Source organism: Drosophila sulfurigaster, chromosome X (assembly GCF_023558435.1).
Source record: "Drosophila sulfurigaster albostrigata strain 15112-1811.04 chromosome X, ASM2355843v2, whole genome shotgun sequence".
NCBI lineage: Eukaryota > Metazoa > Arthropoda > Insecta > Diptera > Drosophilidae > Drosophila > Drosophila sulfurigaster.
In genome coordinates this window covers 9,782,670-9,808,796 of record NC_084885.1, presented here as the reverse complement: position 1 = coordinate 9,808,796, position 26,127 = coordinate 9,782,670, and the positions used below count along the sequence as shown (strand labels likewise).

The following is a 26,127-nucleotide window of genomic DNA, read 5'->3' as shown; positions in this document are numbered from 1 at the left end:
ACATGCACGCATACATAGATTTTTCGTTGTTGCAGTTGCAGCAGTTGCTCTGCTGCAATTTTGCATTTGTTGCTTGCGGCTCTTTTCATTGTTGTTGTCCATTTTGGGCCGCGTTGCAAGTCGCAAGTCGCAAGTCGCAAGTTGTGGCAACGTCCTCTGTGTCCACATTTATGTCTTAATATAATTTAAGCTGCAGCTGCAGTTGCATCTTTTGATGCTCGCGCTACTGCCACAAATAGCCACCGAACAACTGCACCCACCACCTCCACCTGCCCCACCCAAGCTGCCCCACCCGCATCCTGCCACCTGCCCCAGTCCATGCCTCAGCTGTGCCCAGCTCGATGCTCAAATCCAACGCTCAACTCTTCCTCAGGCTGATCAACACAATTTGCGGCTTTTGCAAGCATTATTATTAGCTCTATTCCTCCTTCTACTCCTCCTCCTCCTCCTCCTCCTTCTCCCCTTCTTCTTGTTGTTGTTCTTCTTCTTCTCCTTTGTCTAGTTTATTTAATTTTGCTCTCCCTTGCCATCGTGCCGCACTTTAAATGTGCGCAAATTTCTATAATTTGTATTATAGCATTTTCTATGGCAAATATTCGTGTAATTATGCTATAATTTCATTTTATTGATTTACCATAAACGAGCTGAAATCATCTTCTTGCAACCCCATGTTGCATGCCTCCACACGTGCAATGCCAAGTGTGGAAAAAGACGGCACTCAATTTTTACATTATTCGAACTATTCGCTAATAAGAGAAAGTAGTAAAAATCTATTAAATAGTTTATCGATATACAATATCAATCGCATTCTGATCGATCTTTAATCCATCATCACTTCGGGTTGAGGAAAATGCTGCTGCCTAGTGTAGGAAAAGTCAGCAGCTACTTTTTTGTTTATTCAATCTATTCGCTCATATGAGATTCATTTATTTTCTTTTGTTATTAAATATTGGTTAATGTCGATCACATTCTGATTGATTAGATATGTTAATTGAAAAACAAGGCAGTACTTAATTTTTTAGATTATTTACTCAATTGTGATGTGACATTCTCTTTTGACGTGATCTGTAAATATTGATCGATAACTGATCGATGAATTATGCTTAAACGATTTTAGTTGAGGAAAATGCAGCTACTTTTTTGTTTATTCAATCTATTCTCTTATATAACTATTAGTAGAATACTATTTTTATTCGATTTTATTATGAAATATCAGTTAATGTCGATCACTTTCTGATTGATCAGACATGCTATCTTCGAAAAAGACAGAAAATAGTTTTTATATTATTGAACCTATAGTAATTTGACATTCTTTGCAACCAATAATATGTATTTATTTTGTTTGGTCTTGATCTGTAGACATAGATCGATAACTCATCGATCATTTAAGCTTAAACGACTGACAAGTGTGGAAAAGGGCATCACTTAATTCAACGATCTACTTCGTTTTGCTCTTGTTGCTCAATACGTTTATTCTTGATGATAATATCGATCGCAAAAGTTTGCAATAGATGTTAGTTCTCGCTGAAATTGCCGTCGATCGGTAGAGTTGGCGACTGGGCGTTGCCAGACTAGTTAAGGATCGAGCCCTTTAAAAGACACATTGCCAATTTGGTGCATTGATTAATGGCAAGTGCGTAGCGCGTAATTGGCAATAGATAAACTGAGCAAAGCATTGCAGTTGCAGTTGCAGTTGCAAGCTCGCATTCCAGTTGCAGTTGTGGCGTTGCAAGTGCAAAGGCTTGCAACATTTCCAGTTCATTTGGCTTTTGATCATCATCTTCAGTCACGTGCAGCTGTGAGGCGTTTGTGCTCTTTTGTAATTTCATTTAAATTCTCTGACGATTGCGATTCGAGAAAGTGGCAACGCCTCCACAGGACACGCAATCTATAAGTCGTACTTTAGTATCCCCCTTTTTCTTTGCTATCACTTTACCCCTCTTAAAATATGTTGTTGCTGTTGCTCTTAGTTAATCTATTGCAATTTATGCTGTTGACTATTTGGGTTGCAAATTACATGCAACATGCGCGTGGCGTTGGAAATCAAAGCCTTTGGCGTTCATTAGCTTTGGGGGCGTTATGCCAGCAATGTTAATAATAACACTGCGCTAAGACGGTGAAGGTGACTGAGCCAGCGACTGAGACGTTGACTGAGGCAGCGACTGCGACTGCGAGGCGTTCAATTAAAAGTGTTGGCAATTTGCGCCGCTTTGGACAGCGCCTCCTACTGTAAAAGCTGCTGTCCGCGTTTTTTGTAATCAGGAAATTCGATTTTCTTAATGCCAGACTCCCCTACTTCGCTTTCCTCCTTCCCGTTCCCCGTCCCTTCCCCCGTCGAACAACACTAATATGCGCGTGAATTTATTAACGCTCATTTTTGCGATTTTCCTATGATTTTTTTTTCATACTTTTTTTTGGGGCGTGTGCGCGCCGATTGCATTTTTTTAAATAAATTCTAGCGCAAACGGCGCGTGACAGGCGACTCCAGGAGCAGAGACCACGATCTCGTCCAACACACACACACACACAGAGAGTGAGAAAGACAGAGAGAGAGAGAGAAAGAAAAAAGCTCATTAGGCCAGAAGACTGCGGCTGGCTGGCGAATCTATATGCGAAATGCGCGGCCGACGCCTTTTCAATTTGCCAAGCCATGAAAATTTACAACATTGCTTCCCCCAACTCCAACTCTCGATTCCCGAAGAGTGCATTGCATACCCCAAGGCGTGCAAGCGCACATAAAAATCGACAGATATGTGGCAAGAGTTGTTGTTGCTGTTGTTGTTGCTCTCATTCCAGTTGCTGGCTGGTTGCTAGTTGCTCGTTGCTGGCAGCGCATTGTCATTCGTGGCGTGTTCACGCCTTGACGCCCGCAGCAATCACAGCCAGTTGGCCAGCCGAGGACTGACCACGTTTGTCTGCATCTTCAAAGCACCAACACCGATCGTAAATCTAATAAATGCCTTTCGTCCCCCTCGTTCCTTCCAGCTGCCCACTCGCAACTTGACGTTGCATGGCAACGTCGTTCGCAACTCTCTCTCTCTCTCTCTCTCTCTCTCTAATTCTCTTTATTTTACTGTCTTTCTAATGTACTATCGATAAATATGCAGTTATCGATACACTTGAATTATGCGCTGAGCACTAATAGATAAAAAAAAACGGGGCAATCGATAAATTCTCATTATCGATTTACTGTTAGTAAATTGCGCGTCTAATGGGCAGCAATAAACATGCTATCGATAGACGCACTCAATCGATTATTGTGATGCAAACATAGCAGCTGCTTTTTATGTGAATTCTTTTCTTAATAAACGAAACGAGTAATGATATTTGAATGAGAAGTTTGGGCTTAATATAACTTATAAGTCATCAATACTTATCGGAGTTCAATATACATATATCGAACTTGAAAGTATCGATCTGTTGATATTTTTTATAGTTTCTTTGACTAAATCTTAGCTTTAACTTCGATTCTAAATGATCAATATATATGTATATAGGTCTTTAAAATATCGATATCATTTTGTATTTTATTCTATCTGTCCTTTAAATTTTAGACAACTGTCTTAACTTCTATTCTGAATGGTCGATATATATAGAGCTTTAAACTATCGATATGGCTTAGTGTTTTATATCTTAGTCAGCTGTTTTTTTTTTTGTTGTCTGCATTTTAGCTATGACAAACTATAGTTTAGTAATATTATAAATTTCCTTTAAAACTAACTTTTAATACGAATTAAGAAATATGCGATAAAACATTATGAATGACCGAAATTATTCGAAAGTTAATTTATGTATAATTAAAAAATCTTTCTATAAGTTGCAAATTTTCATTGGCTTTAACTATATTTCTTGTGCTTCTCTTGCATTTAAGGTGGTCCTGTCGGCCTGCTCGTCGTATTTCCAGAGCCTGTTTCTGCAGCACTCCGATCCACATCCAATTGTGATACTGAAGGACGTCCGTTTTGCCGAGCTGCAAACATTAGTTGAATTCATGTACAAGGGCGAGGTGAACGTGCAATATTGTCAGTTGCCAGCGCTGCTCAAGACAGCCGAATCACTCAAGGTGAGTAGAGAGTGAGAGCGACAGGAGAGACAGGGATGGAGAGAGAGAGAGACAGGCAGTCAGATAGAAAAGGTTATTAAGGAGATAGTTAGTCATGCAGAGAAAGAGAGAGACATAGAGAGTCATTCAAGATGATAGAACAGGAAGAAAGAGGCTCGCAAACAGAGAGGCATATGAATGGGCATACAGATAAGGAAAGAGACGAAAAAAGAGGGAAAAGATGGACAGCCACACAAAGAGAGAGAGAGAGAAACAAATAATGAGACCCACTGAAATATAGAAAAAAAACAGAAGAAGGTCGCCCGGTGACAAACTGAGAAGATCTCCAAGCTGTCTATTTGGGCACCAAAAAAATGCCGAACGAATGTAGAGAAATAATGAAAAACAAGTAAGAAAGCTACAGTTGAGTCTGTTCGACCTATTGTGAATAAAGGCAAAGCGATGCAGTATTAATTTTAAAATATACCACACAAATACTAAAAATATACTAAATGCTATATTTGGTACATGGATATAGTACTACATTCATAGAGTGCAAAATACACCAGACCGTTGATAGACCGCAAAAATACTAAAAATATACCAAAGCTATAATTGGTATATTGAGATACCCGCTACCCATTGTGAGTGAAAGCAAAACAGTGTGGTATTCGTTTTTAAAATATACCGCAAAAATACTAAAAATATACTGCATGTTATATTTGGTACATGGATATAGTACTACATTGAAAATATACCATAGAGCGCAAAATATTCCAGATTATCAGCCAAAGCAACAACAAATAATATACCGCAAAATACCAAAAAATATACTAAATGTTATATTTGGTACATGGATATAGTACTACATTGAAAATATACCATAGAGTGCAAAATATACCAGATTGTCAGCCAAAGCAAGAACAAATAATATACCACAAAAATACTAAAAATATACCAAATGCTATATTTTGTACATGGATATATAGTAAATATACCATAGAGTGCAAAATATACCAGATTGCCAGCCAAAGCAACAAAGACCCGTAGTGAGTAAAAGACAGAGAGGACACATTAAAGAGGACAGACAGTCAGAGAGAGAGAGAGAGAGAGAGAGAGAGAGAGCCAGAGACGTAGACAAAGGCAGACAGACCTCTCTCTATCTTCCCTATATTTATTCAGCTTACTAATCAATGTGCTTCGACAGGTTAAAGGCCTAGCCGAGATGACAAATCAGAATACGACGTTGCGGGAACCCGAACGGGAACCGGATCGACTGCGTCCCCATTCGCAGGCCAGCGGCGGCGGAGCGGGCGGTGGCAGCAAGGCAGCCGATAGTCCAGCGGCTGCAGCCCTGGATGCCACAACAGCATCAGCAGCAGCAGCAGCAGCAGCAGCAGCGGGAGCAACAGCCACAACAGCAGCAGCAACAACAACAGCAGCAGCGACAACAACAACAGCGACAGCTGGAGCAGCGGACAAGAACACAGCGGCAACAATTGCTGCGGGCAGCACGAGCAGCACATCAACAACCACAGCAACAGCAAGTACGACAGCAACAAGCACAACAACAACTACAGCAGCAGCCGGAGCCGGAGCGGGAGCGGGATCAACAACCGCATCAACGACGGAAACGTCGCTGGGGACGAAGCGAGAGGCAAGCGAACGCTGCAGTCCGACGCCGCCGAAGCGTGCGGCAAGCAGCAGTGCGGTGGCAAGCTCCAGCCATGTGACAGCCATCGATCTGCTCGAGGATGAGGACGAGGATGAGCTGGACGAGGATGACATGGAGGATGATACACCAATAATGCCGCTAGATCTCTATCAAAGACCCGCCGCTGTCGCTGTAGCCTCTGTTGAGCCGCCTGAGAGCTCAAGTGGCAGCCACAATAACAACAACAACAACAGCAGCAACAGCAACAACAACAACAGTAGCAGCAATACCAGCAACAACAACAGCAGCAGCAATAGTAACAACAACAACAACAACAGCAGCAGCAACAACAACAATAACAACAGCAGCAGCAGCAATGCCAATAGCAGCAGCAACAAGAACATCAACAACAACAACAGCAGCAACCAAATGAAGGCCACCTGCTCCTCCTCCTCCTCCGCCTCAGCGACAGCAGCAACAGCCACAGGAGGCGGCTCGCCAAGTGGCAGCAACGGCGACTGTGTTGCAACAGCGCTGACGAGCAGCAATGTGGTTGCCATCGACGATGACGAAGACGACGACGATGCTGAGGCCGATGCCTCAGGCGATGCCGATGGCGATGCTGAGATCGATGCCGATGCCGATGCCGATGCCGATGACGATGAGATGGAGGATAACGATTGCCGGATATCGGTGGCCACAGCCCGAGACATTGCCCAGCGTATTGCGCATCACAGCGCTCGATTGGCGCACGACGATCGATCTGCGAACAATGATGGCGATGCCGATGCCGATGCCGACGACGATGACGATGATGATGTCGACGATGTGCTGCGGGCCGAACACGAGGCATTGCTGCATTCACCGGCCACCGCCGGTCGGCTGCAGCCAAAGACCGAGGTGCTCGACGATGATTACGATGATGAAATGGATCTGGACGATGATGATGAGGCGGACAACAGCAGCAACGATATGGGCCTCAACATGAAGATGTCCAGCAGCGGTGGCGGTGGCGTTGATCTCTCCACAAGCTCCACCATCATCCCATCGCCGTTGATCACCTTGCCCTCATCATCGGCTGCCGCCGCCGCCGCAGCAGCAGCTGCCGCAGCCGCAGCCGCCGCCGCTGCTGCCGCGGCCATTGAATCGGCTCGATCGACACCGGGCGGTGGCGCCTCCGATCTTAGCCTGTCCATGGCACAGTCAGCGCGTCCAGCGTCGCGTTCGTCGCGCGACGGTGGCAACACCAACGACGGACGCGCCTCCAGCCTCATGAATCCCGTCGTTGCCGGACTCTTGCCAGTGCAATCGGTGCCATTGGTAAGTGACGCCCATTAAGTACACTACCTGTCCACAGCAGCATTCAGCAGTCAATTTTCGACATTCCTGGCTTTTGCTAAGCTCTTTCAACTTCTCATTGATGACGAATTTCATTTAGAACCTTTCTTCGTTGCTTCAAAATAGTGTTGCATACTTAGAATATACTAAATGAATGCACCAACAAAATACCGAAACTTATATTTGGTATATTGATATACTAATATTTTCAAAATATATCAGAGAATGTCAAATATACCAAATGCGATATACTATTACTTTCAAAATATACCATTGCGTAAAAAATATTTCACATTCGATATACTATTCTTTGGAAAATATACCATGATATATCATATTCGATATTCGAAATATACTATAGAGTCCAAAATATATCAAATTCTATATACCATTACTTTCCAAATATACTATAGAGTCCAAAATATATCAAATTCTTTCAAAATTGACCATCTTTATGGTTTATGGCAAAATATATCAAATTATATCTTCAAAATATACCATAGAGTGCAAAAAAACACCAAATTGTCAATGAAAGCAACTCAAATCCAACAGTAGCATCCTTTTTTTTGGCAATATAAACTATTTTCTTAAATGATTTTCACAATAAAACAAATAAATTCTGTTGTTATTATTGTATATACCAAAAACTGTGACTCTTGCTTCAAAAATACGTTTGCTATTTGATTTTTTTCAATTTGCGGGGCTGAAGTGAGAAAACAAACTTGGGCTTTCGAAAAAAATATAACTTTTTCTCTTACATTCTCTGAGATACAGTATATTATACGGACAGACAGACAGACGGGCATAGCTATATCATAGCTATCATAGCTATATCTTATTTTACACGTAACATGCAGTTAACATACTGTTAAATCACTGGTAATACACTGTTGACATACTGTTAACACTGTTGACATGCTGTTAACACACTGTTAACATAGAGTTAATATAATATTAACATAGAGTTGACGCACTTTTAACATACAGTTAAAATACTGTTAACATATAGTTAACTGCAATTAACACACTATTTACATACTGTTAATGCATATAAATTACGTTTAGATGAAATATATTTGTTGCATGTGTTCTTAAAATCTCTCAGCCTCCCTTAATCAAATTACACGTTTATTTTTATCACTACAGAGCCTCAAGAAAGAGATCGATTGCAGCGAGGACGATAACAGCAGTCACAGCAGACACATGCAACCGCGTTCGGCATCAGCTGGCGGCGGACTTGGCGGCGATCTCGACTACCGCGCCTCGCACGAGTCGGTAAGTGTTTCAATTTGCCAAATTCTCCTCCCTCCAAATCAAATCAAAAAAAAAAAAAAAAAACTGAAAAGAAAAACAAAACATGCAACCCAGCAATCCAGCAAAAAATAAAAACCCCCGCCCTCTTAAAAATATACATAAAACTCCCCGATACCCGCTAAAATTAAAACACAAAAAAAAAAAACAGACGAATTTCCCACAAATTGAAAACATTCCCCGATCCATTCAGTGAATGCTTTTGCTGCTTCGATAGGTCTTTATACAAAGTTGACAATCAAAATAAACATTACAAAAACAAAAACAACCCCCATTCCCCCCAAAAACCAAAACAAACCAAAAAAAAATTAAAACCACAACTATTTTTTTCTTCCAAATTCACAAAGTAAAAACCAAAAAACTCTTTTTTCGTGACAAACAAAATTTCACTCACAGATAGAATCAACCTATCAACTATTATAGAAATCTCTCAATATAGTTACTTTAGTAAATACGTAAATACATTATATATTTAATACACTTTATATGGCTACACGCTCTGTCTCTCTCTCTCTCTCTTTCTCAAAATTGTGAACTTAAGAATTCTCAAAAACAGATTCTGTATTTTGTTTTGTAACTTTATACACGATTATTACGTAATGCTATCTCTCTCTACATATTTCTAACACTATCTCTCTCTGTCATACTCTCTATGTCTCTCTCTCTCTGTCTGTCGTTTATATACCTGCCATTTATATACATTGCATACTTATCTATATTAAAAAAAAAAAAACAAATTTTTATATATATTTTATTACAAGAAAATAATACAAAAAGTAACAAAAAAAAAATATTAAGCAAAGAAAACAAATCAAAACTCAACATATGTTTTTGCTCTTCGTCGTGTTCTTTGTCTATGAATTTTATATACATACATATATATACAATATTATATATAACTACATATATATATATATATCTATATATAACCAAATATATATATATTTATATATTGCTATATTTTAACTTATACATCTACTATATATCCCATAAATATATACACATCTATATATTTATTCTTTCCTATTTTTTTTTGTGTTCAATCAATCAACAAAACAAAAAAAAAAAAATAAACCTAGTATTTATTCAATTTTCTGTTTCACATACAAAGCAAAGTACTAAATAATCAAAAAACCAAAAGAATATACCAGCAAAATACCAAAACAATCACAAAAATATACCAATCTAAAGTTAGCTGTGTTCAGTTGAATATTTCTCATATTGTTTTTTTTTTTTGTATAAAAATATTATCTTTATGTTGATGTTGTCGTTGTTGTTGTTAAATGTGTAGCTCTCTCTCTCTCTCTCTCTCTCTTTCACTCTGTCACTCTCTTTCACTATATCTTCCTTTCTATTTCTGTCTCTTTCTCTCTGTCTATCTCCCTTTCACTTTGTTTATTCTTTAGTCCACCTGTATTCGTAATATGCTATCTCCCTCACTCGCACTCCCTTGCCCATTCCCCCTTAGGCCAGATATATCTAGGTACACATACATACAAACATGACTATGTAATCACACACACCCATACACACACATACACCTACAGTAAACACTCGCTGCCATAAGTTTTCGCACAACTAAATGCCATTTTGTTCATTTTGTTTGCTCCTTTTGCATTTCGGTTTAGTTTGCATTGGTTTCTAATGTAGTTTTTTTGTTACAGTGTGTGCGTGCTCCTATCTGTGTGTTTGTGTGTGTGGCTAACGGATTTCGTTACCTCACACATACACACTCACACTGTCACACATTGCTGGCAATTTCCGCTTGCAATTCTCTCACTCCCTCTTCTTCTTGCTGTTGATGTTTCTTCTCTTTTTTGTGTGTGTTATTTATTTACTTTGTCCACGTTTTTTGTTTGTTTGTTTTCTATTTTAATTTAATACTTTTGTCTGTTATTTTGTTGTCCTTGCTGCCTGTAGTGGTTGCTGCAGTTGCATGCTTACAACACTATAATTTTCAATATGGCAGGGTCAGGCTCTCTCTCTCTCTCTCCCTCTCTCTTGTTATCGCGCTGCGAACTGAACTTCAAAGCCTTTTATTCAATACTGCAAATACCCTACGACAAATTCGATACACTATTACATTCAAAATATACCATAGAGTATTACATATATCAAATTAAATATTTAATTACTTAAAACTTATACCATAGACTGCAAAATAGATCAATTTCGATATACTATTACCTTCAAAATATACCATTGAGTGCAAAATATATCATATCCGATATACTATTAGTTTCAAAATATACCAGACTACCAAACTTATCAACTTTGACATACTATTACCTTCAAAATATACCAGACTACAAAATATATCAAATTTGATATACTATTACTTTCAAAATAAAATATAGAGTGGAAAATATATCAAGTTCGATATACTATTACTTTCAAAATATACCATATATCAAATCCGACATACTATTACTTTCAAAATATACCATAGACTGCAAAATATATCAAATATCATATACCAATATTTTAAAAATATACCATAGAGTACAAAAAATATCAAGTTCGATATACTAATATTTTAGAAATATACCAAACGGTACAAAATATATCAAGTTCAAAATATACCAGACTACAAAATATATCAAATTCGATATACTATCACTTTCAAAAATAATATATATATCAAATTAAATGCCTTTCATTCAATACTGCAAATACCCTACGACAAATTCTGCAATTCTCGTATGTGCTGAACATTGTTTTTATAGTACATGCAAAGAATCTCCTCATAACGTATGCTCTATAGTATATCAATAACTAGTTCCACTGTAAGCTGCCAATGAGCTAGTTCCACAAATTGTTTTTGTACATATTGAAAGCAGTTTCACGAATTGTTGATCCCCTACTAAATGAATTATTTACCCATAAAACCCTCACTAACTCATCGTAGAGTACATGCTTTTATCATGTATGTAAATTCGATATCCCTATCCACCTGCAAGCATTGAGAATCGCATAGAGAGGCGCATATTGGGTAATTTATTGTAGCGACATTTTTCGGGCTTTGGGCTTTTGACCTTCTTGTTGTCTGTCGCTTTGCCAACTCTTTCGATTGCATAATTTATTATGCAAAATCTCCATTTTGAAAATCAAAATGGCGAATGAGAAAAATGTCATGTGTGCAAAATAGAATACGAATAATACAATTTAAGTACAATTTCTAATTGAATATTCGTATTTGAAGATGAGAAAAGTGCTCTTTTCGACAAAAAAAATACTTTAGGCTTGCTGAGCACAACTGTACCTTGTGCTCAAGTGTGTGTGTTAAGTAGGAAAAGGGGCGGGACAATGTGTTAAGGACTGGCCAGGAGAATGCCAAGTTGCAAACTGGCAAAACATTTAGCTTCCGGCAAATATATATTTTCACATTACATTTTCTTGTTTTCTTATTTCACATTTTCACCCCTTTCTTCTTGTTCACGTAATGCTTTCTTTTTTTCCTGATTTGTTTCTTTTTTTGCCTCCGCTGATCCTTTTTCAACACAATCGTTGCCTCGCTTCCCCCGACGCCTGACTCCTTTTTAAGCGAACAATTTTTGTGAACACGCAAAAACAAAAACAACACAAAAAAAACGAAGGAAAACATATAAAAAAAATTTAGTCGCCGCTGTCGTTTTTATTATATTTCTTGGAGCTGTGTGTGTGCATCCCTGTGCATGTGTGTGTGTGTGTGTGTGTGTGTGTGTGAGAGCTACTTTTTTCTTCTACGTTTTTTTTTCGACGACAATATTGAGGACGTTGCCGGCGCAAAGAAAAAGCACAAAACGCACTTTGTTGCAACGCTTGACGAATTTTAGCGACGCACATGGACGCACACAAACACACACACACACACACATGCACATATACATACGCACAGTTACAATTATGGTTGCTAGCAGAGGGGCCAAAAGGGAGTCTAAGAAGTGGGGAGTGAGAAAGTAGCATTACGGACGACAGAGAAGCAGACGCAACAAATTGGCAAATGCTGCACATACAATTTTAAAAGGAGCCAACAGTTCAGCTATGTCAAAGATATCGATAAAACATAAGTGAGTTGGCATTTATCGATAGTAAGATCAGCAATGGCGATAAAACATAAATGAATTGGTCTTTATCGATAGTAAGTTCAGCAATGTCAAAGATATCGATAAAACATTAAACATTTAAGAATGGACATTTATGCACAGTAACAATAAACAAGTAAACACAATTTTAGTTCAGCTATGTCAACGTTATCGATAAAACATTTAAACGTAGGCATTTATCGTTAGTAACGATTAGCATTTGAATGCAACTTTAAATAGATAGCGAACGGAAACGATTATGGATGAAGATAACTTTTTAAATATAAATTACTTTCATAAAGTGATCCAATTACATATGATATGATCCCACAATATTACTAGTTTATTTCGTTCCAAGTATCGAGTACAATTATTAGCATTAATCTGCAGCGATATATGGTAGATAAAGATAACTATTTTAATATCAATTACTGTCACAAACTGTTTTGCCAAGCAAAAATATTTCCGACAATGTTACTATCGATAGTTCACTTCGTGTACTGAGCGTACTCATAAACATCAATCAGCAACAATTAAATAAAGATGAAGACTACTATTAATATATAAATTACTTTCACGAACTGTCAGCTTATGTCAAAATCAGACAGAAAATACCAAAAATATTTCAGACTTTATTACTATCGATAGTTAACTTCGTGCTTCATGTGTCGAGCATACCCATTAGCATCAATTTACCGCTAGCTGAAGCCTTTGCTCAGTGCAACACACACACACACATAGGCATATGCAATTTATGCACACACACACGCATACAAAGGTACAGGAAACGCACATGTGCATAAATTCAAATAAAAATTTATCTAAAAAATAAAAACCAAAAATGCAAAGAAAATGAAGGCAAAAAGATACAACAACAACGTTGCCAACGACACACGCGTCTGGAGTCGTTGTCGGACGTTGACGTTCACACACACACACACACACACACACACATACATATGGCTACCCTCTGCGTGTGTGTGTGTGTGTGTGAGCTATGCAATTCGTTGCCTCCACTTTTGGCATTGCTGCAGAGCCTGAGCCAAGCCGCATTTGCCGCATCATAAATACTTTTGCTTTTTACACTTTCCTTTTTGCAAATATATATATGTGTGTGTGTGTCGCCTTCTCGCTCTCTCTCTCTCTCTCTTTCGCACTGCCGTCTTGCTTTGGGCGTCTAGAAATTATAATAATAATAATAATGGCAGCGCATAAGCGCAAAAAGACAAAAATCAACGCACAGAACCAACAACTTTTGCTTTCTTTTTCCTTTTGCTTGCTTTTTACGGCAAACGCAAACACAACACACACACACAAACACACACACACACATACACACCTATACACACGCGTATTTAATTTTGAAACAAATACCTTCTTTTTTTTCGTAAGCCGACTGTTTGCCTCATCCACTCTTATGACTTGCTTGCTACCTTATTTCCCCCCTCCTCCTAACATCGTTTGCCCCTCAGAGCTCGTCTCGTCGTTGCTTTTATACAATTTTTTCGTAGCATACCTTTAGGCTGTGCCTCTCAACTCACTGTCGTCGCGTCGTCGTCGTTGGGCTTGCATTTTATGCCGCGTCATCGTCGTCGTCATCGCTTTTTACAGCTGCCCTCTCTCTCTCTCTCTCTCTCTCTCTCTCTCTCTCTCGCTCTCTCTCTCTCAGCCGCTGCTTCAGATTCAGATTCAGCTTTAGGTCCTGCTCCTTCTGCTCGATGTGTGTCTGTGTTGTTGTTTAGCTGCGTATGCGTAATATTTTTTTGTTTGTTTTTTTGTTGTTGTTGTTGTTATTTTTCGTTGCCTTTTATTTGGGCTCGCATAACTTTTGACTGCATTTAGGCAGCCGCATTTCAATTATACAAAATATGAAACGCTCCCTAGTCCCTGCCCCCTCGGTTGCCTTATCAATGGAGCTACTGTCAATCACACACACATATACAACATTGTGCATTCAATGGAGTCCAAACAAAAATCGCGAAACGCAACAAATGGCAAAGCGAAAAAATATACCGTATGTGTGAGTGTGTGTGTGTGTGCAAGTGTGTGTGTGTGTGTGTAAGCACTTTGACTCTACAGACCACGCACATTGCACATTTATGCAGGCGTCGTCCCTGCGACGTTGCTGTCGACGTTGACAGCGCTGCCTGCGCATTGTAATCAGTGCGCCGCGTTGATTGCAAAGTTTTTCAAGTGGTTTTTCTGGCCTCAGCCGCTTTTCAACCGCCTCCCCCACCCTAGTTTATTTTTGGACCCGAAAACTTGGGCAGAACGAGCTCCCCAAAGCAAAGTGCTGCAAATTTCATCATAATGCTGCTTAAAGAGAGCGAGTCTTGGCCAACAAAAAACGAAAATAATAATATTTTGTTCGTGCACACGAATCGCCATCGTCAAGTTCACTCTTCACAACAAATTTTGCCAATTAGTGAACGAACAAATAATGTTGCATACGCGTAGGCGCAGCATTTAAATGCGCCTCAACGCAAAGTGTTGCATACTTTTGGGCTGCGATAGAAACGAAAGATTTGATTTGAGTGCAACTTTAAAGTGAACATTCCCCGTTCAATGTCTGACTGTTGTTGTTTCCACAGATTTGTTCTCTTCTTGTTTTTTTTGTTGTTGTTATTTTGTTTTGTTTTGTTTTTCTGTAGTATCTTTCAACTGCCTTGGCTGTTTGTATTTTGTGCACATCGCGGATTTCTATGTGTCTGATTTGTGTGTGGGCATACACACACACTCACACACACACATATGTGTATACATATATTTTATTTTTATTAAAAATCAGCCAAAAGCGCAGCGAACAACACAGTCCAAAAACCCCCACAGCCAAAACGTCAAACGGCACACACAAAAAAATATATTACGAAAAAATATTACAAAACTCTCTCTTGGCTGCCAAACGAAATACACAACCAAACACCCACACCCACACCCACACACACACACGTTTGCACACTTTCACAAAGGCCCAAAAAAAAAGGAAGCAGAAAAATATCGTTGCATACGCGCGGGGGCCAACTGCAGTGCCATATGTGTAGCACTCAAGTGTGCGTGTGTGTGTGTGTGTGTGTGTGTGTGTGTGTGTTTGCACTGCTCTTCGTCGCAGTTGTTGTCATTGTTGTTCTTGTTGGTGTTGTTGCCTACAAAAAAAATTATAACAATACATAATAATTTGAGCAAAAATATTACGAAAAAATATTTCAAATAGTCGCTTCCGCTCTAACGGCTTCTGCCCCGTTCCTCACCCTCCCCCTCCTCATTTGCAACCCTTTGGAATCTACCCTAACCTTTTCATGTGTGTGTGTGTGTTTGTGCTTGTGTTTGTGTTTTGTGTCTCCTCTTGCCCAGATGCGTCTCATATGCGTCATCATCTATTGCGTCTACTTATTTTGGCGGCTGTTTTACTAGAATGTAGATGCAGAAAAACGGGGCGGAAAGGGGGAAAGGGGGAGTGGGGAATGGGGTAAATTTTGGAGGAGAAAGGGCAGGTGCAGCAGCTACTCAAAGGACCGACCGCAACGAGTTTCATTAAAAATGCGATTTTATATTAAAAATGTGAAAGCCAAACAAAATTGCAATGCAAGAGCGAGAAAGCAGCTGCTTTAAGTGCACAAGAAAAGCGCGCAAAAAGTACAACGACAACGCAGCTAAGTAAAAACAACAGCAGCAACAAATATATATTGTATAAAGTAGAAAAAAAAAAACGAAAGAAGGCAAGAAACAAGAAATACAGAAGGCGAAAAAAAGGGCCGACGACCGTCGAAAATTTTCGTGCAAAGAAGCCAAAAACCAAAACCAGACGCACATGGATCGATATTTGATTATTATTACGACGTCGCCGACGACGACGACGACGATGACAGAAAAGTTGCAAGACGATGACGCAGACACCGAGCGACGACAACATCAACATCAACATCGATGGACAGTTGAGAGGGACGTTGACTGAGGACAGACGAAGCCAGCTCATAAAATTCAATGACAGAGCCAAGAAGGAGACGGCAGAGGGTGGAAGGGAAGGAAGGGGAGGACAGCACTCAGCAAGCGGTTGATGTCTGGGGCGCTGATAATGATTCCATTAGCCACAAAAGGTGGCACATTGAACTTGCCACAGTTCAACGACATTCTCAAAACACTTTCCCTCTCTCACTCTCTTTCTCACTCTCTTGTATTCGGCGCACTTCAATTAGAAAACAATTGCCAAGTCAGGCTAAAGGATGCGATTGCCTGCATAATGGCAAATTGGCTAGCTGGCTGGCTTGGGCTTTACTTACCCAACACATGACCCAGATTGCAACGGGCAACTTGCAACTGGCAGCTGGCAGCTGGCCATCGGCAGCATGTTGTCCGCTTATTGAATAATGTGCCGCATTTCGTTTGTGGCGACACCCAAAAACCCAAAACCCCAAATCTCCCATGGGCAACGCGCCACACTGCAATTTGCCTAATGGAAACCTTTAGCAAAAGGTCGTTCGAACGAAAAAAGGAAAAAAAAAGAAACAGCAGCAAATTGTGCTACATAGGAGAAACAAATCACGCAATAGCAAAACTGTGAACTGAACTGTGTTTCATGTTACTTTGTAAGCGACTCTGCTGCAATCTATTCACTAGCATTCACTCAGTCACTCACTCAGTCAGTCAGTCAGTCAGTCAGCGAGTCATTTTGCTTGACCACTGGGCCAAACTAGTGCGCACTTGTAAAGGGGACAAATTTCAAGTGAATTAAATGAAAATTGCTGCAAATTCTGTGAATGCGATGTTATCAATCATATTCACAATTAAAATTCAATAAGCTATTAGCGACAATCAGTTTAGAGATTATCAAATTGATATCAAAACTGCACTTGAAATCGCTTCGCTCTAGGATATCGATGTCCTTCAATCTGATCAACTTTGACTGATACTTTGCGTCGTGTTTTTTATGTTACAACATTCAAGTGAATTCAATGAAAATTGTTGCGATGTTATTAATCATATCTGTTTGATGAATGCCACAATTAATATTCAATAAGCTATTAGCGACAAACAGTTGAAAGATTATCAAAGCAATGAAATCATTTTGATTATGATCAACTTTGACTGAAAAATTTTTTGATTATGTGGTACTTTTCTTTCTCCCTTCATCTTCAAAATTGCATTTGAAATCGTTGTCCTTCGATCTTATTCACTTTGGTCAATACTTTGCTTTGTGTTATTATGTTACATTAGAGTTTTTGCTTATCGAACTAGTAAAGGAGACAAATGTCAAGAGAATTAAAAGAAAGTTGCCACCAATTCTATGCTGATGTGATGTTATCAATCCAATTTGATTGCCTCAATTCAATCAGTATTAAGACTATTAAATTGCTATCAAAACTGCACTTGAGATCTTTTCGATCTATGAAATCGACCCGATAAACTTTGATTGGATACTTTGCTTCGTGTGTTTATGTTACATGAGAGTTTGCTTATCGATTATGTGATACTTTTCTTTCTTTCTTTAACTCCAAAACTGCACTTGAAATCGTTTCGCTCTAGGAAATCAAGACTATGATCAACTTTGACTGATACTTTGCTTCGTGTTATCGATTTTGTGTTACTATTCTTTCACTCTTTAACTTCATTTCAAAATCTAGTTTGATTTCTACAAAACAAAAAGGTGTATTATTTATGCAGTCGTCTTAATTTATTACTATCCCTAACCTCACCAAACAACAAACACAACATTTCCCACACCCCAAAAAAAAAAAATACACGCACACAATAAAAATATCAAAAAATTTGTCACTTATACCAAACGTAGAACTAGCTACTATAATCTTTATATATTTATATTGAATTGTTTATTGCATGCTTCAAATACTAATATACTACTAATCAATTTTCACAACTTAGTATATAAAAATACCAATACTAATCAAAAAATACCACAACAGATTAAAAACTAAAGAAAATTTTAGCTTTTTTGTTGCGCTTTATAAAAAAAGAAAAAAGAAAAACCAAACCAAAACCGTATAAAACCAAAAAAACCTATCAAAATTATCAAAATTTATTAAATCAAATTTGGCCAACAAAATGAAGAACAAAATTGAATTTGAATTGCACATGAATTTGGACTATACCCGAAAATAATATTCCCCCAATTTGAATTGTAATACCCAAAAAAACAAAAACAAAAAAAATTTCCACAAAATGCTCAACTAAAAACAACAAAAAATTAAAATGGATTAATGCTGACAATAATTTTGCATATGTTTTACTAGTTGAAAATACTTCTTGATTTCCCCAATTCTTTTCTGTTGTTGCAATAATATTTTGAACCAACAAATAATAATAATAATACTCATAACTATGCCATTTAATTATATTGCTCTTAATTGTGTAATTTTTGCTACTTAATCTCTTTGCTGTCTTTGTCTTACACGCTCTCTGCCTCGCTCTCTCTCTCTCTCTCTCTATATATACTATATAAAAAAAAATATATATATATCTGTCTCTCTCTCTCTCTGTGTCTCTCTATCTCTTTGTCTTTATTCTATCTATTCGTAACTATTAAAATAATATTTCAATGTGTCAAACTGTGTTGTGCTTTTACATACTTAATTAAAATTAATCCAAAATCCAACAACTGAATATCAATGAAAAGAATGAAAAATCAATAAGAAAAATGAACTAAAAACAGTCAAGAGAATCGCTATGAAGCGAAGTCTGCTGCCATTTTGCTACTACTACTACTACTACTACTACTACTACAGCTACAGCTACTGCTACTACTTTATTATGTCATCAATTCAACCTATAAAACAAGAGGGGTCCAGTAAAAAAACAGAAAACAGTAAAAGAAAAAGAAAAAGAAAACACATATCAAACATGTTCTCTGAACGTTGTGCAATTAATACCAAAAAAAAAAAAAAAAAAGAGAAAATTATTATCTATAAAAATGCATTAATTATAAACAAGAATATCGTACTAAAGCGCTTTTGGTGTTTTTTTTAAGTTACGACAAAACAAAAAAAATCAAATACAAAATAAAATACCAAGAAAAAAATCAAAATAAAATACCAAAACATCCAACGAAACAATTTCGTTTAACAAGCAACAAAACAACTACAAAAAATGAACAGACAAACTAAAATCAAATTAACAACATTGATGCTACACACACACACACATACCAAACACTTACACACACACAGACACACACACACAGTCACACCGAACACGTACACTACACACATACAAACGTATATATATATTTTTTTTTTCGATATATCTATGTATTATCTAAATGTGGAACGCTTTTACATAAATCGTTCGTTCGTTGTTCGTTTATGTAAATGGTAAATGTGTGTGTTCTAAGTATATATTTTCCATAAACTAAATGTATTTCTTTATTTTTGTTACATTTATACAATATTATTCTATGTGACATTTTCTATACAAATAATACATATGCTACATATATACAATATATATATATATATATATCTACTATGTATGTGTGTGTACATGTGTGAGTGTGTGTATGTTTTTCTTTGTATGTCTCGTTGTATGTCTCTACCGTGTCTGTATGTGTTCGTATGATTATTATTCTCAGTTCTGATTGTCTTTAGAGTTTTCGTTTTCGAATTTTTTATCAATTTCCAAATTTCAATTTACGTTTACGTTAATCTACAATACTCGCAATTAAAGAACTACATCAAATTTGCAATACTTCCCAAAATAGCAATTTCACAGAGCTGCAGGTGAGCTAGAAATACTTAGCATCTAACGAGTAACGAGTAACGAGTTATGTGTTACATCGAGTAAGGAGTTATGTCTTACAACGAGTAACGAGTCATGTGTTACAACGTATAGCGAGTCATGTGTTACAACGAGTAACGAGTAGGCTGCCTTCAATGAAAAGTAACGAGTTAACTTATCGCTAAAAATTTAACGAGTTCAATATTATTAAAAAAACGGAACGAGTTTAGCTATCAGCTGCTTTTGCCACTTATTTTCATTTGTTCACTGAGTTCTTTTCGTTCATTTGCGTTTGCATTGATTGAATTACTTTTCTTTTTCTCTTTTTCTGCAAACTAAATTACGTCTGTGTGTGTGTGTGTGTGTAAAAGGAAACTTGTGTGGGTGTGTTGTTGTTGATGTTGTCGTTGTGTTTTACTTGTTGATGTTTTTATACCTTGATGTTGTTCAAAGATTGTTGTTTATTTTCACTTTATCGTTTACTCTGTCTCTATCTCTAACTCTAACTCTAATTCTATCTCTAGCTCATTACATTTCTATATATTTTTCTAACTGTCTATTTCTCTCTATCTCTCTATTTATCTATCTGTATCTCTCTCTAACTCTATCTCAATCTCTGTCTAAGTCATAAAAAAAAAACATAAGAAAATCTATCTAACTTGCTCTGTCTGTTTTTAAATATATAAAATACTCGACAAATAATATATATACATACTATATGCCTCTCTGTACCATATCATTTATCGTTGTTGTACTCTAAAGCTACTTACAACTAAGTTTCAAATTTAAAATAATTAACGAAATTCGATCCTCATCTAAGAACTTAATGTAACCTGTTTCTTTCTATCTCTCTATCTATCTCTCTCTCTCTCTCTCTCTCTCTCTCTCTAAATGGCATATTATATGTATATGTATACTAGTCCACAGATCTCTGTATCTTCATTTAGGTATAGTATATATATATATATTACTTGATGCAAGCATATACATCAGACATCAGCCTATGTATATGCCGTTGCATAATATTGATATGAATATATATCGACTATATTGACCTGATCAGTAATTTGTGCACTAAACTCTCCGTTGAATCGGCTGTTTCGACCCTCGTTTGCATTTAGTGGCATTGCCAACAACAGCAACAGCGTTGCCAGATTGCAATAGATTCGTACTTAACGGCGGCGTTGCCAAATTGCAATAGACTCGTACTTACGGGCGGCGTTGCCAAACTGCACTAAGAAGGAGCTAGTAAGGATGATTTTTATGGGACTCGCGAGTTGGGTTCTCCGAGTTGGGTGCTAAATGATTTCAATCTGGTCGGGGTAATATTTTTCACATTCTTCAGACTTTGCGAAAAGGATTCTTGTCTTATCTCCAGGCTTCAAAATGGCAACTAATCGTTTCTTCACACCAAAATTTGATTTTGTTGTTTTTATGTTTTTTTTCTGTATTTTCGATCTTTTTTTCTTGTCGTACTTTGTTAATTTTTGTCAAGAAGTTGATCTACGTGATTTTTGTCGTGATTTATGAAAACAAATCGAATCCAATCCAATCAATAGCTCAACTGGAAAGCTACACTGTGCTCCACAACATCTGAGAATGAATTGCGTGCTTCCAAATGAGAAAATAAAGAGTGGAAAAACTTCTTGAAAACACATTACATTTCAATTTGTTCAACTCTTAATAAACATTTTATTTTTGTCTCAGCTGCAATAAATCTATAATCAAAAAGAAATACAAATGAAAAAAAAAAAAAATGAAAAAAAAAATTGTAAATCGAAATAAATCTAATAAAAAGAACACGATTTGGCCCAAATTGAATGCTACGAAGCTGCTGAGTTTGTTTTCTACCTGTTACGAAAGTGTTGTATGTTTATTTCTTAATCGACTATTATTTTCTATTGTTTTTTTTTACCAAATTGTTTATTATATTTTTTTCAAAATTTCTTTTAAGCACCTTTAATAATATTATTTACTATTTAATCAAATTCAATCAACCGAATGTTGACGCAAAAATTGGCAAAACACAAAAAAAAATAAATAGAAAACGTTTTTTTCTTCTTGTTTTTGTTTGTTTGTTTCTTTTTTGGTTTTTGAGCGCACATGTGAAAAACGCAAAGAAGAAGTAGGCAAAAATACGTGGTAAATGAAAAAAGAGAAAAAAAGAGAGAAACTCTCATTTTCGAAATTCAAATGCGATTTTTGACAAGAACATTTTCGTTTTGTTTTTTCGACTTTTTGCCAAAAACCAAAATTTTGTTCGTCATTGAAAAAGAACAAAAACCCAAAAACCAAATTAAATCGATATCGAAATTATTCGCGCATCTGAAACTTGTTCGAAATTTCCCCATTTTGCAACGAGTGCAAAATTTACATAAACGTGAAATTTAAGTTTTAACGATAAGTTTGTATGAAAACCACAAAAAAAAAGAAAAACAATATAAAAAATGATGTAACAAAAACCAAAACATACGAAAACACAAAAAAAAGCAAAAAAATGTAAAACTAATCAAACAAAAAACAACAACAACCAAACAAAAATATGAACAAAAAAAAGAAAAACCAAATGCTAAAATAATATTATTAACGTACGTACGATTATGTGACGTTTTTCGAACGACGCCCAAACAAAAATCGAAATTCAACTTCTTGAAAACAAAAACAAAAGCAAAAGCAAAGCAAAAGTATTATATAAAAATCTATAAATATACAAAATATTTATTTATAGATATCGAAATTATTTAGAAACAACAAAGAAAAAGAAAAAAGAAATGCAAAATAATGAAAAACAAAAAAAAACAATCAAATAAGAGTAAAGCAAAAATGATAAGCAAGCAGTTATAGATAATAAACAACAACTACAACAACAAAATACACAACGAAAGACATGCTGAAAACCCCCTCTTGTTTTTACTGGCTATACTACTTACTACCTATATATATATATTGACTATATAAAGCTAAGAGTTGCGAGCCCCAAAAAGAGCTCTCTAACTGTAACTGTAACTGTAATTGTAACTGTAACTGTAACTGTAACTTTCCAAAATATATATATATATATATATACATATATATATATATATATATATATTTACATATGGTAGCAGAGGCGCAGAGCTGAGAGACCGTCGCCAGATTGTGTGGCGGCCATTTTGGCTTCGCTAATTAGTTTCCACTCTACTTCAAATAATGATATCATGTTATTCTCTTCTATTCCAAGCATTATATATATTTATTTTTTGTATTTTTCGTTCATTTGTGAGAAATATTTAACCATTGTAATAATTATTTGTTCTTCCTATCTCTATCTCTATCTCTCTCTGTAACTCTCTGTACCTCTCTCTTTCTCTATCTCTCTCACTCTCGCTCTCTATCTCTTGCTATATATAAATATATAACAACTATCTTTCACTTTCTGCCACTCTCTCTCTCTCTCTCTACTCTCTGTCTCTTTCTCTCTCTCTCTCTCTCTCAACATATTCCTTTCGAAAGCAAGAAGAGGCACATTTTAAACTATAGCTCATTTGATATTCGTATTGGAGCGAACCAAAAAAAAAAAATAATAAATGAAAACTATAGCAAAACAACATAAAAACAATTTTCCTATTATTATTTTTAATTTCGATTACGTTAATTTTCATTGTATTCGTTTTGAAGCTCTAACTCTGTCTTTCTCTATCTCTCTCTCTCTCTCTCTCACTCGCTAAGTCGTGCTCTGTCCCTATTCCTATCACTATCTCTTTCTCTTTCCACCTATACTCTGTCTCTCCTCTTCTCTGTCGCTCAAAGTAAAAGTACAACAACAAACAAAAGAAAAAAAAAAAACAATATGTAAAATAATTCTGCATTATTTAATTTTTTTTTTTGTTGTTTTTAATAACTTTTTTGTTTAAGTTGTTTTGTAAAGAAAACAAAAGCTACAAATATAAAAAGTAAAACAATTAGTTGACAAAGAAAACGAAGAAAAGCAAAAATGAAAGAGAAGCGATAACAAAAAATGATATCAATGGCACTTATACCGATAAACATACTATATAAAAAAAAGAGCTAAGCAAAAACTAGAGAAAAAAAGACAAAAATTATCGATCGATCGATTGCAAGCAAAAACTGAAACTGAAACTGAAACTAAAACTAAAAAAAAAAAAAACCAAAATGCAAAATGCTAAAAAATAAACAAAAACAAAAACAAAAACAAAATGAAACGTAGTAAAGAAGTTGATGTTGGATTTTTGTTTGGTGTTTGTTCCAGGAAACGTCCGAATCGCCGCAACAACACGCTGTGGGCGCTGTTGGCGCGGTCCTCGGCGGCGGCAGCAGCAGCAGCAGCTCCGCCTCAGCCGCCGCCGCCGCCGTTGCCGTTGCCGCCGCGGCAGCCGCTGCCCAAGAGCAGCAGCAGCAACAGCAGCAGCAGCAACAACAGCAACAACAACAGCAATCGCAATCACAAACTTCGCCACCGCCGCCGATGCACATGTGCATGTATTGCGGTGCCACATTCTCCAATCCAAACAAATATACGCGTCACGTGCTCTCGCACTCGCTGAAGACGCTCGAGTATCGCGAACCGAGCCACACCCATGCCGCCCTCCTGCAATCGCATCTGCTGTCGCACGACCTCAGCTTGAATGCCTTGGCTCAGGCGTATCCCTTCCAGATGAACGCCGCAATGGCGGCGAGCGCCGGCAGCGCCGATCCCCAGGAGCATGTGGCCGCCGTTGCCGCTGCCTTGGGCATCGAGATGGACTTCACGCTCCACGGCACCAGTTGCACATATCAGAGCTTAACGGCCGGTTGCCTCGAGGCAGCAGCCGCAGCAGCAGCCGCCGGCAGCAGCGGAGCGCCCGGCTCGAGCGGTGCCAGCGGGCGTCTCGGATTATCGGGCAGCGGCGGTGGCGGTGGCGGTGGCGGAGGCGGATCATCGACATCGGGCAACGGTGGCTTGTCTGCTGCATCGGCTAGCCTCTTGCTTGGCGGGGGCGCAGCGGGCGGTGGCGGTGGCGGTGGTGTTTTGTCTGGTGCTGTTGTTGGTAGCTCAGGCGGTGGCAGCGGCGGTGGCGGTGGCGGCTCATCGTCGCCCTCAACGTCCGCCGCAGCGTCGGCAGCGGCGCAGTCCGGCTCGTCGGCCGCCTCGTTGCTCGGCGCGTCAAGTGATCCGAATAGTGTTGTCATGTGTAAGTTCTGTGCTAAAAGTTTTCCCGATGTTACATCACTGATCACGCATTTGTCGGTACATACAGGTGATCGACCATTTAAATGTGAGTTTTGTGGCAAAGCGTTTAAGCTGCGCCACCACATGAAAGATCATTGTCGCGTGCACACGGGTAAGTCTCTCAATCCCGATCCCCACAATGGATCAACTACTATACTATACACACGATTATCACATTTATGCATTTCACACACACACACACATACATATCCGAAACGGAGGCTTAAAGTCAAAGCTATTAAGATAGAGCTTTCCTTCAATTCCAAATTGTATCGAGAACTATGTTAAAGACTGGTATATACAGTCAAAGCTTTTAAGATAAAGCTTCATGCTGAAGCTTTAAACAGCTTTTATCATTCGTTTTCATTAATATTTTCTTCAATTCGAAATTGTATCGAGAATAACGTAAGAGACTGGTATATACAGTCAAAGCTATTAAGATAGAGCTTTCTAATAAAGCTTTAAGCAGCTTTTCTTATTCGTTTTCTTTTAATATTTCCTTCAATTCCAAATTGTATCGAGAACTACATATGTTAAAGACTGGTATATACAGTCAAAGCTTTTAAGATAAAGCTTTATGCTGAAGCTTTAAACAGCTTTTATCATTCGTTTTCATTAATATTTCCTTTAATTCGAAATTGTATCGAGAATATCGTAGGAAACTGGTATATACAGTCAAAGCTATTAAGATAGAGCTTTATGCTAAAGATTTAAGCAGCTTTTCTTATTCGTTTTTCAAATATTTCCTCCAAAAAAATTTTCAATTTTAGGATGAAGCTTTCAA

The 26,127-nt window shown here is 37.6% G+C and overlaps 1 protein-coding gene across 7 annotated transcripts in view; it reads left to right on the top strand.

The window, feature by feature from the left end:
• The window catches only part of LOC133849225 (pneumococcal serine-rich repeat protein), a 198,756-nt gene that overhangs the window by 149,645 nt on the left and 22,984 nt on the right, over positions 1-26,127 (top strand). For 5 of the 7 annotated variants that reach the window (XM_062285145.1, XM_062285146.1, XM_062285144.1 and 2 more), the window contains 3 exons: positions 3,872-4,063; positions 5,250-7,016; positions 8,181-8,309. In XM_062285145.1, the coding sequence (XP_062141129.1) occupies positions 3,872-4,063; positions 5,250-7,016; positions 8,181-8,309 (2,088 nt within the window). Of the gene's footprint in view, positions 1-3,871; positions 4,064-5,249; positions 7,017-8,180; positions 8,310-24,383; positions 25,456-26,127 lie in introns of all 7 variants that reach the window. The other 2 variants (XM_062285149.1, XM_062285148.1) reach the window with 2 other exon arrangements.